The sequence below is a fragment of the Anser brachyrhynchus genome (assembly GCF_964034855.1).
Source record: "Anser brachyrhynchus genome assembly, chromosome: 15".
Taxonomy (NCBI): Eukaryota; Metazoa; Chordata; class Aves; order Anseriformes; family Anatidae; genus Anser; species Anser brachyrhynchus.
Genome location: NC_137733.1, coordinates 2,730,258 through 2,743,197, shown reverse-complemented (window position 1 = coordinate 2,743,197; position 12,940 = coordinate 2,730,258). Strand labels below are relative to the sequence as shown.

General features: G+C 37.6%; 1 protein-coding gene across 3 annotated transcripts in view; it reads right to left on the bottom strand.

Moving 5' to 3' along the window:
• The window catches only part of RBFOX1 (RNA binding fox-1 homolog 1), an 868,680-nt gene that overhangs the window by 621,384 nt on the left and 234,356 nt on the right, over window positions 1-12,940 (bottom strand). Inside the window, exon 3 of one of the 3 annotated variants that reach the window (XM_080557047.1) lies at window positions 8,243-8,305. The exons of the other annotated variants lie outside the window; for them this stretch is intronic. Within the exon in view, the coding sequence (XP_080413173.1) occupies window positions 8,243-8,305 (63 nt within the window). The remainder of the gene's footprint in view (window positions 1-8,242; window positions 8,306-12,940) is intronic. 3 annotated transcript variants of the gene reach the window in all.

The window sequence follows — 12,940 nt, the reverse complement described above, 5'->3', positions numbered from 1 at the left end:
TTTTAAAATAGAGGAGAGAGATTCCAAATCATAACATAGGTAGCATAATTTATCTCCTTGAAAAATACTGGAGTAACTAATTACAACTTTGTATCAGTTCCAAAAGCTAAAAAAGTATTCAAAAAGCAATCCATCAGGAAAATAAAAAAAAAAAATCACCTCTTTTTTGGAGAACTCCAAAACTACAAATCTCTGGCATTTGTGACAGAATTCTGGGGAAATTTCACTACACATATGGCTTGTTCTTCTACTCTTCCATAACTATCAATATGGCCAAAATTTTTTGTGCTGTGTTTACCATAGGATGTTTAAGTGTGCCTTGCTCCCTGTTATGTCAAGGCACCATGGGATATAGTGGCATTCAAATTTATGGAGATGTTTTCACTGCTAGTGTGTGAAGGCATGCATGCAAATACATTCTTGTAATATTCCTTCTTAATTACTAAGATCAGATGTGAATCAAGGAACATATTAGCGTAATATCACCGTATTTCTCAACTGCTTGTCAAAATCAGATTACGCTTTTTGCTGAAGATATAGAACACTCCTTTAAGCCACCAAATGCAACATTCTATGCTGTGCTGTTTAAAAAGTTTGGGTTTATATGTTCTTTTTTTATTAAATTCAATAACAAAATAGAGAAATGGAATATGTCACTTCAAACTAGAATGATATTTAGGCCCCTACTTTCAAATTTATGTCTTCCGATTACTAAGGTAAAGTTCAGGGACGGTGTCTTTTATGCTGAGGGTGCTATTTGACACAACACTAACTGCAATTAAATAGCCTCACCAATTTCATAAAGTCTAGCCTCAGAATGAGTGAATTAGGAATGGTTCTCTTTTTATTTCCCTTCTATTTCTTCTCCCATGCCTACTATAAATACTTCTACCTATTGTGAAGACATAACTTCATTTGCATTGATGAGTCTTAACTCAAGAATGAGAAAATGGTAATTGAATTTCAACAAAGCATGTTCCCAGACGGAACAGAAGTTCAGCAACCAGGAATGTTACACCTTAACAACTGTTCTAGATCCGCAGTGCGTTTTTCAAAAAATCATATGGACAGATAAGAGCACACGTGCCTATAAAAAATGCAGACAGAACTGGTATCACAACTACCAAATGAGGAGGAAAAAAAAAATCTGCAGCAGCAGGCTGATGAAATCTACACAGATGAAATGTGTAAGTTAGAAGGTGAAATCTATGATACAATATTCCCTAATCTAAACTGATGCTAGGGGCTATAACAGCATCTCTTACTCCAAAGGGGGCTTTCATCATATATGTGGCTTGCAAAGGTTTTAGGACACTGAATCTTAAAAATAAATAAATAAATAAATAAATGTAATTGTCAAGTTCTGCAGCTGTTCAGACTCCTTAGCAGTCTCAAGAGGCAGCTCACTCAAATTTCAAGCCTTCAACCATAAACTTTCTTAAGCTCTGTCCTGCCAGACTGAAGATGTGGATGGCAATTCACTTTTACTGCTGCAGCAAATCTGATACTAGCTCAGCATTTGCAATTCTAGACTGTGTAGGGGACAACATAGTTGAACAGTAAAAGAAACTCAATCGACTTCCCAGAATATAGCACAGTTTATCGAGGACAAGTCCAGGACAGAGAAAACATATACATCAATCTACATGTTCACCAAAGTTTACCTAGTACACTGGCTGCTTATAATTCTGGCAGGCCCCAAAGAAATAACAAATGGCACGTTCTTTGTTCCTGTCAATGTGTCTTGGTCGCATGTCACTTCTTGGTTTAAAGGCCTCACTTTTAGCAGACTATTTTTTACAACACTCCATTCTTAATTACAAGGCTTTCTTTATTTGATTTGTACTAGAGTCCCTCCAAAGTTTATCGGTTTGGGGTTGCAGTTAGTTATGTCCATCTTCTTTCTCACAGAATGACTTTTTTTTTTTTTTCAGATCACCCAGAGGAAGTAGAATAGGATCTCTGGCCCAGCCCAGTCTTTACAAACCTGATGTAGTTGACTCAAAGATACGATTATCCCTATTACACCTATTACATTGATACAACCATTGTTATGGAATCTGCACATATACTATACTTGTTTCTAGAATGTCACTTCAATTATTCTCTGCTGGGATACAAAGTCACCCTCTGAAAAGGATAGGATTTGATCTTCTTTTCCAAAAGAATAAGACCAATGCACAAGACCTGATTTAAAATTTTAGTTTAGCACGGGAGAAGCCCACAAGCAGAAATCTTTCTAGAAAGCTTAAATAACACCTTAGTTCCTGTATACTTGGTCTTCAACACAGTTCAAAAACATGTATGATGGTAACAATATGGGGGGGGGGGGGGGGGGGGGGGTAGAATGGAGCCAGGAGAGACAGGGAGAAGAATGGGGAGAGCAATAAATGAAATAAATATACTCTGATACTTTACAGGAAACATACCCAAAACAAACTACTGTCCATAATAGTGGAACAAAGAAGCAGGCTTTGGATTTTATATTAATTGGCACGGCAATTAATAAGACATATAGCACATGGTAAAATCAGTTCTGCCATCTGTGTTAACTGTCCTCAAGTGGAAAGACTGCATACTTGCCATGTTCATCAGCATTAAGATTGTTACTTCATGCCAAGTTTTATTTTATTAGCTCCTATTAGTTCCTACGATACAAATCTTTCAGTATTTCTGTTTAAAACTTTTCGTACCAATATCAAGAACTCCAAATAAAAATAACAAAAACACATTGTGCTGAAACTTGTAGCTAACCTTATTGCCTTTAGGGCTATTAATATCCTGTGTTGAGTTTATAAATTGATTTCGGTAATTATTCACAAATTAATATATTTCTTACAAATGCTGCATATAATTCAGAAATACTGTTAAAGGTTACACTATAAGAGTAACAGATATATCGAGTGGCTTCACTGAAGAGTATTTAAGATCTGAGACAGCAAAAAGCATAATATATTTCATTTTAAGATCAAGAACATGACAGAAAAAAAAAAATTTTCTTTTTTAAATTCCTAAATAATTGCAGGTGTTTCAATTTAAGTTTTGTTTGCTTTTTTTTTTTATCTCTGCATCTTCCAATAGCCATATCATTGTGCTGATAATGCCTCCAGCCAAAGGCAACAGTTACTTTCAGTACAATCAGTCACAATATTTTATAAACCTGAATCATTTCCCATCACCAAGATCAAACCATGTAGCTCAAAATTCTTATCTGCCCTCTTCTTACTTGATGGTGAGCTACGTGAAAATGATTGGTGTCCACCTTCAAGGAGGTCAAGAGTTAGCTTGACAGCTACATGACATAATGCTGTTTTGCAGGTCTTTACTGTACCATATGATATATCCCTATAAAGTCTTCCTGTCATTATGAACCACTCCTCTTCCACATCCTTTACTTATAGAATTAGGTGTGCAGATATACATGCGTGTATATATATATGTTTGTGTGTGTGCATGTATGTTCTTTTGCAAATCCATTCCTTTCTTTTTCATGATAGTTGTGTTACCTCAGAAATGCTAGTTATCTGGAGGCACATTTATTTTGATGTTAATGGTACTGCATGTATTTCAGGAGTCACAAGGCAGTTGTTTTTCCTATTGCATTTATTAGTGTGAGAACTTCACAAAAAACTCCCCCACAATGTGAGCAAAACAAGCCTCTGAGAAAGCACAAGAAAGATGATTTAGTTCCATCAGTGGAGAACTGCTTTGCGGGAGCTCCTGTAGAACTTCCCACTTCATGACTCCCAGCCCAGTCACAGGGATTTGTCAGAGCATTTTAACTTCTACAAACAGCAAAGGACAACAGTCTTAGGACACATTAAAAGCACTACATCTTCTCTTCAGAAGCAGTTCTGTTCTGTTACACCTATACATCCATAATAAATTAACTTTCTTATTCAACAGTGGCAACAATGGAAAGCCCGAAAGAAAAAGTGAGGAAAATTAACGTTAACCTCTGCCGAAATAGTTATTAAATACACTTGCTTACCAATCCTTCCCTTGTTGCAAAGGCCATACAAAATAAGGAACAATACAGTCTATAATAAGGAATTTCTGCTTCTTAGCAATGGTTTAGAAAGTACCCTTAACTCTTACTGCTCATTAAATAATGTTTAATGCTACTAAATAAAGGAGAAAAATATATTATCTGCTAAACTTTTATCTACACAAAACCTACTGCTTAAAAGAACACCTTAGAAGAATCAAATCCAAGGTCAAAAAGGTGACTCTGCAATTACCTATTTAACTGCTGACCACCCCATTAAGACTGTCAATAAAAGTATTTAATAGTGTCAGCTGCGATGCTCTTTTTTCTGTGTAGTAACCATCTGCCTATTACCAGCTGGATAGAAAACCTCAGCTCATTTCGTACCTGCAACTGAAGAGCTGTCATCTGGTAACAAATTTTTATTACTACCATGAGTGTATTTTAATTCAAGGGAATGACCGGGAAGTAGAAAATTCCATATTCTGTAATCCCACAAGCCATGCAGTTCTCCCTCTTAAATTGCTATTGAATATCTATATAGATTTCTCTGCTATTCCTGTTTTAATATAATGCTATAAACAACTCCCTTTAGTGAAGAGAGTCATGGGAAGATTTACAGGTCTGTTTCACAGGTGAATTTATTTTACCCAATATATCCATTTAGATCTAATTTGCTCAGAACATTATTCTTAAAGACTTAGCAAATTCTTCAGCATCAGATAGAGGTCACAGTAAGTGGTGCACTGATGACAAAGTGTCATGCATGACCACAACCAGAAGTGCATGATATAAGTACAAAGTGAACCTCAAGGCAATGGCACAACTGCCTTTTGTTATTATTTTTAATTTTATTTTTATTTTTAATATCAAGGAGATAAATGCTGCTCAGATGTGTTTGTTTGCCACCTGGACAGCTGAGTCTTCTGGATTTCATTTGGTGAGGAAAAGGACTAGATAAATATACTGAGACAAAGCAGTATCACTCACCAAAACAAAAATGTACTACCTGAGAAAGTACTAGGCACCCTGTAATAACAATGGAGATCACAATGTCATTAATGTGAACAATATATGAATTTTTATAGATATTTGTAGTATATAGCATGTTACTGAATACAGAGTACATTCATCCTAGTTCAGGGCATCATGGTCAAGGACACTAGCTTTCCTGTGCCTTATGGTTTTATACATATCAAGCCCCGATTTGCTTTTCCTGTAAAACATGATGTCTCATGTATACATGCATGGCTCTATCATAGGCCTTACTAAATAACTAGAATTCCCAGTTTATTTAACCCATCTGAAATCCCTCTGCACCAGCTATGAATTAGTAAAGTGACTTATCTAAAGCATTTCTTCGGAATATTTGGCCTCTAGTTATACAGTTATATACAAAATGTTTAATAATGCAATTCATCTTCCCAAATACAAAGAAACACATAACTGAGCTGATTAGCTTTCAACATTATAAAATCAAATTAAATGATGCTCCAAGTTCTTAAAACAAGTTGTAGAAAGAGAATGCTAATTCTGGCACCGTATCAACGCTATTACTGTACCATTTCTTTAGAGTTCAGAAGGGAGACAAAAATAATCTAACTGACCTATATAAAAATTGCACTTAATTTTCTGTGGTGCTGAGAACAACATTAAACTGATTTTAAACACTCAAATTACTAAACAAAATTTAAATAAATAAATAAATTTTACAACCAAGGCAGGGATAATGAGGAATCACAGAAACACCAAACTTAAAAAATACCCTTATTCTGTGGTTAAGTGGAGGCACTAATTGAAAGAGCGGATGAAATCATTGACTAGCAGTCAGTTTCAAGAATGTCAAAAACTGAAAAAGAACTCTTTAGGCAACCAGAAACATCACTTTAATGAAGAGAGATCCAGGATTCCTCAGCTTCTCATGCCTTTCAAAAGAGACACTAGTATGCCACGATCTCAATAACAGAAGTTTTCTTGACGAACATGGGTAGGCAGCAAGTAGGTAAGACAGGACACAAGGAGGCTGCCAAAACTTCTAAGGGGAAAAAAAAAAAAAAAGCCTCACTGCAAGATGAATTACAAAACTTGAGCAGAATAAAGCAGTACTCAGGAGTAAAACAGGTTTTTATTCAAGAAGGGTTACCTGAATCTTAATCAACTAAATCCACCAGCATAGGCAATGCATACTGCGATGCAGTTCTGTTCTGACTGCAAAATTAGTATTTTAAGTGAAAGATTGTCTATTCAACTTGAATATAAAAGCCTTAGTAACTAAACCTTTTTAATCCTCTTAATGGCTGATCACCTGCCAAGGTTGTTTAATGTTCTTCACTTCTCTTCAGTAATGGCAGAAGGACCTGAAATGTCCTATTTCATCTATATATATATTATTTTCCTATTTATATACAAATATATATTTTTATGTATGGGAAATATATAAGTTAAACAATACGTAAGATTATTTGGTTACTAAAGAACTTAGAAAAAAGTAGCTGAACAAGACAAAAGAGAAGTCAAATTGAACAATGTAGAGATCTCTGCTCTATTTTGAGGAATTTCTTTTTGTTAGCTTATTTAGTAAGAATGATCGAGAAACATTTTGGAAAGAGCTGTCTTGTTAAAGAATCAGCATCCCCAGCCCTTTCACTTATGTGCAAGGGTAACAGTGTTAATATCTCAGGAGCTCTCTCTAGCGATATGTCAGAATTGATATTCCTGACGTTCATGATTTTATACAGAACAAATGAGAGAAGGAAAAAGAAACGCTTAAAACAGCTAGTCAAATAAAACAGAAGCCTTTTTATGGTTGGTAAATGCATTCAGGAGTACATTTCTTTCTGCAATCCATCTTCAGATGGGTAGAAGAAAGCCACTGAAGAAGATTTTTTGAACAGATAATCACAGAATCACTTTATCTTGAAATTACATAAATATAAATGCAAATTGTTCAGTATCCTTAGACAAACATAAAGTGACAAAGTGGCTCTTAAGAGTCAAAAGATACCATAACTGTTAAGAGGTACTTTGTTACACAGGCTGTAACCCTTATTATTTCTCAAAACCAACTTCAAAAAAAGCTATAGACATTTTTATCCATTAAATGAAAAAGCTATATAAGAGTACAGTTCCTATGCTGTAATCAATAGGTTACTTGTTCAATAGAGGGCATACGTTACTTTTACTACAAGACAGATTCACTGGAAGTTAAGTTTTGCCTCTGTCATCAGATAGCTTCCTTATCCAAGCTTTTGTTAGTCTCTCCTTCCACGGAGTAATGAGACTGAGACTTTTCGATGACTAAAGGGAGACTTCATTTTTTCAGAAAAATGACTGTCTGTCACCTGACATAAAACAGTAGTAAAGGATAAAGCAAGGATATGAAAGTTGCAATAGGAAAAAAATGCAATGGGAAGAAAAAGTATTTAAGTATTGCCCACGTTTCTTTAAGGAGTAAACCATCTCTGTTTCCTGACAGACTAGGAAAAGTTCTGCAGGTAGACAGAAAAAGGTTTAGAAAAAACAAGTGCAGCTACCTAAAAAGGGCCTAGAAACTAGGTGGCAGTGGCATTTTAGACCTAAAGATCAGTTTTAAGCTGGATGAAAGTAAGAAAAGGACTTTCTCTCTCTTCCAACGCCACCTCCCATTGCTTTCCCACTTCTCCCCCTCTTTCCAGAGGGACTACATGTGGCTGAGCCCTTCACAGCAACATCAGAGAATCTGGGTGGATTTTTTGTGTGTGTTTGAGTACAGAATCTGGTTTTGACACATAGGGATCTTTGAAACACTGACATGAGTATAAAAGGTATCTCCAAGACCATGTATTGACATAACTGAGGCTAAATAAATAAATAAATAAGTAAAATAAAATGAAAAACACCTTCCATGGACTGGAAAAGCTGGAAATGAGGAGACATTTCTTCTCAGAAAGAGCAGTCAGGCATTGGAACGGGTTGCCTAGGGAGGTGGTGGAGTCACCGTCCCTGGGGGTGTTCAAGGAAAGGCTGGATGTGGTGCTTAGTGGGTGATATTGGTGGTAGGGGGACAGTTGGACCAGAAGATCTTGGGAGGTCTTCTCCAACCTTAATGATTCTGTGTTTCTATGATTCTGTGACTGAGGAATTGACTTCAGTCAGTAGCCTTAAAGCACACAGAGAGGAACCACAAGAACAGAAAGTCAAAGCAGTGGCATTACAAGCACAATCATAAGCAGACCACAGTCTATCAACTGAGCAAGACTCTGAGCTGTGCCTTACCTCGAAGCACCCAAGCAGGACAAAGTAGGGAAGCAGAATGCAGCACAGTATTGTCTCTCTCATCTGGAAGGACAGAAGAATAATACTGTGCAGATTCAATAGAGAACTGCTGGCTCCCTGCCTTGAGCAGAGCTCCCTAAGTTTTTCTGGATGCACACACATTAGAACTCTGCCAACGCTTAGAATTATAAAAATGTACAGCAGTATGAAACTTGTGCGAGTTCTTGAATAAATTTAATTAGAAGTCAGGGCTGCTGAAGATTCAAGGAGCCTGCAACATTATTAGGCTTAAATTAAAAAAAAAAAATCAACAACTTACACTACAAAAAGCAAAACAAATTAACAGAGAAGTGCCTAGAGATTGAACCGTCTTGTGACAGTTCTGTTTCATTCACTATACGCTGAAAGAGTATGTCCACAACAAACGGCACCAGTTTCTTGAAATCAATGCAGTGTTACTCAATTCAAGTTACACCCAATACTTTCTGATTATTTGGCAGCAGAAAGGGATAACACCTACATTTATTACAATTCCTCCAAATAGCAAGCTCAGATGGACTACAGAACGGGGAAAAGATGTGTACAGAAAAAGTGAAAGAGCAGTGGTTAGAAAATAGATATATTTGAGTGCATCAACTGAGAAACAGCAGTTCGGTTACTCTGGAATATATGATCACTCTAGTGGTTGCCTAAGATTAATGAAGGTCTCTGCTACACAGGGAAAGATGTGTCTGGCAATCTACGCAAACATTATAGTCTGCCTTTTCTTCAAGTTCTTTTATCACTGTAGCCATTTTTGACCTTTCGATCCTGCCTGTTTCAGGATAGCCTGAAGAGTTAAAGTCCTTTTGACAGGTCAGGAATGACATGGTTCAAAAGTGCACTGATGACCCTCTCCTATTCAGCAGTGCAAAAACATCCCTGTTCAGTGACTGGTGTAATCAGAAGGACTTGCAAATCCTTTTTTGCAGTCAGCCAGGATATTTCATGAAAAGCACCATCTGTACCTACATCACCCCAAAGAACACAGGTTACCTTTCCTTTAGCTCTATTCCCAACACTGCATCCTATCAGTTTACCATCGTAACAGTTCAAAAAAAAATTGTTGGAAGATTCTGTTATTATTACTAATTTGCATTCAGATTAGGAATTATTTCCTAGAGGCCACCAACCAGCATCTGTAGCACTGCAGAGACATTCTCTTGAAAGGCCAGTAATCAAAAAGTAGAAATATAACATGCAGAATATGTTAAAAAATTTAGTGCAACTGTGAGTCTATAAGGAGCAACATTAACAAATGGACATCCTCCACTTGCCAAGGGAGTTGCAATTTGCATCCATTCCTCAGAGGATATTACTGTCCTCAAAACATCCCAATTCACTCTCAGGTGAATGCACATTGCTACTATACCAATTCTGTTAAATAGTATTACTCGTATTACTAGTATTCTCTGATATCCCATCCTACCTAATCTCCCATTTTTATTTTTCATAAGCTCAGGATGTTATGTCAGGGTCATGAAACACACACCCCAAAATGGCAGAGAATATTGGGAAACCCAAACCCCCTAAAAATAAAGGGGCTTTAATAACGTGCAACATGCTGTACAAATTATGTACAGTAACATATTTTGAAAACAAAAATTCTAAGCTGAAAACCAGATGGCAAGTATACAGGAACCAAGTCACTGCCTGAATAGGAAGAAAAATCTCTCTATTGGCCTGAAATAAACATATTAGATAAAAAGGGTTTTATTGCCACAAAATGTCTCACTCCAAGACCAAATGTAATACTACAAAAGCAAGCTGAGTGAAGAGTAACTTACCAAATGAAGACATAAGAGAAAAAAAATGATATTCCTGATGTGTTATTTGACTCTGGCTAGGGAAGTCTTAAAATCACAGCATCATTTAGGTTGGAAAAGACCATCAAGATCATCAAATCTAGTCACTGAACTGACCTGCCATGTCCCATCACTAAGCCACATCCCTTAGTGCTACATCCGTGCATCTCTTCAATACCTCCAGGGGTGGGGACTCCACCACTTCCCCGGGCAGCCTGTTCCAATGTAAGACCACCCTTCCCATGAAGAAACTCTACCTGATATCCAATCTAAACCTCCTCTGCTGCACCTTGAGACCATTTTCTATCACTTGTCACCTAAGAAAGGAGACTGACACCCTCCTTGCAGCAACCTCCTTTCAGGCAGTTGTAGATCATGATGGGGTCTCCCCTGAGCCTCCTCTTCTCCAGACTAAACAGCCCCAGATCACTCACTCGCCCCCCATAAGTCTTGTTTTCCAGTCCCTTCACCAGCTTCCTTGCTCTTCTCTGCACATGCTCGAGCAACTCAATTTCCTTCTCTTGGCAAGGGGCCTCAAACTGAACACGATATTTAAGATGCAGTCTCACCAGTGCTGCTTACAAGGGGACAGCCACTCCTCTGGTCCTGCTGGCTGCACTATTTCTGACGCAGGCCAGGACGCCATTGGCCTTCTTGGCCAACTGGGCACAGCGCTGGCTCACGTTCAGCCAGCTGTCTACCAGCACCCCCAGGTCCCTTTCTGCTAGGCAGCTTTCAAGCTGCTCTTTCCCCAGCCTGTACCCACTGCGTGGGGTGGTTGTGACCCGAGTGCAGCACCCAGCACTTGCCCTTGTTGAATGTGATGTGACTGGCCTAAGCCCATTGAGCCAGGCTGTCTACCTCGGGAAAGCCTTCCTATCCTCAAGCAGATCAACAGTCCTGCCTAACTTGGTATCATCTATAAAATTCACTGAGGGTGCACTCGATCGCATCATCCAGATCACTGATAAAAATTTGAAACAAAACTGGCCCCAATATTGAGCCCTGGGGAATGCCACAGGTGACTGGCCACCAACGGAGCTGACTCCTCTGGCCAGGATTCCTTCAACAAGCAGCCAGCCAGTTCTTCACCCAGCAAACCTCACACCCGTCCAAGCCGGGAGCAGCCAGTTTCTCCAGGAGAATACTATGGGTAATTATATTTTATATAATTTTATTATTTCTAAGCAGGGGATTCTGAGAGACGGTTCATTGCAAATGTTTTTTTTCATACCAGATGATCCAGAGCTGCACAGGCAGCCGGCTTGCACTTTATGGCTCGTTTCCAATTCAAACACTTTTTTCTCCCTTGGCTGCTAGATGAGACTTATGACTAGACTTTTAGTTTAGCATTAGCAGTTAAAGGGTTAGTTCACTTTTTGCGGTGTGGTTGTTAAATGAAAACTCTTGTCTTCTTATAGACATTATTAAGAGATGCAAGCAAACTGTGATGTATTACTTTTGTTTGAAGCAAGCTACAATACAAGCCAAACATTCCAGTTCTTACTCTTAAAAAACTAGTATTGACTGCATGCAGTAAAAATCCTTTCAGTATCTGAATGGCTTCTCTTTTTTTTTTCTAGTTTTACTGTCTTGATAACCTTCCTTCTGTCGTTTCTGACTGGAACTCAGTAATTCTCCATAGTATCTTGAACCGATGCTTTGTTGTTGATTGCTCATTGTTTACTCTATTTCTGACCTGCATGTCTTCCCATTGCAAAATCAATACAGTATTTGGATTCAAAATAAAAAGTGAGTGCAAATGGTGCTTTATTCTGTAGATAATAACACTACCATACTATTATATATATATGTCCAATAAACAATAAGAAATTACAAACTCTGATAGCCAAGACAAAACTGCAGTTTGATTCTCAGCAATAAACCTAAAAACACAGAATTGAAAACCCCACTACTGACTTTACTATCCACAACACTGAGTTTAATCCCTGTGTCATGTTCAGTAATGCCACAAATTAGGTTGGAATACAGTATACATCATCTGCTGGTGTTACCAATATGTCTACACAGAAGACAGCAGCAGAAAAAAGCAGCTTGAACCCAAGAAATTTCTCAGTGAAACATACCACAGAAATGATATTTAACAAGAAATTAAAGAGCAAAGAGTTAGGGAGAATAACATAATCCAATGTACAGGTACTCCATTGCTGGAAGAAAATAAAAATGGGATTTGTTGTGCGTAAGGCAATTGGGCAAAAATACAACAAACCAGCTGGGCTGGCTGAAAAGGTGGATCGCTGCTGGGGCACAGAAGCAGGGAAAGAGGAAAGAGCAGCTGCCTTTGACAACAGAAGTGAAAGAGGTTCCTTCAAGAGAAAGAGATGATAGTTTACTTTAGGAGAAAGAGAAATGGAAGCAATCAGGGAATGTCTTCACTGGTAAACAGAAGCATAACGCCTTTTGGTGCATTTTTTTTGTTGTTGTTACTTAAATATACATTTCTAAATAAATATTTTCTTGCTAATCCTGTCTAGTGATGAAGCTAAGTCCATGAGCTTCATTTAATGAGTCATTTAATTCCTCTGAATATGGTGTTCCTTAAAAGAATTATGACACATTCTCCAAAGTTTGTTTGCAAAAGATGATGCATAGATCAGCTTGAGAGCTGTTATCACTGGAGTCAGAAAGGTAGACTGAGAGTTACCGATGTGCATCAAAGCACTGTAACATGCCACAATGTAGGGAGCATACCTGAACTTCAAGAATCCCAGGGAAGTATGCAAAAACAGACTTATGTACAAGGAGAAAAACAAACAAACAATAAAAATATGATGAAATTCTTCATCTACACTATGATTCAATAGTTTCTTTTACATTCATAAATACTTACGTA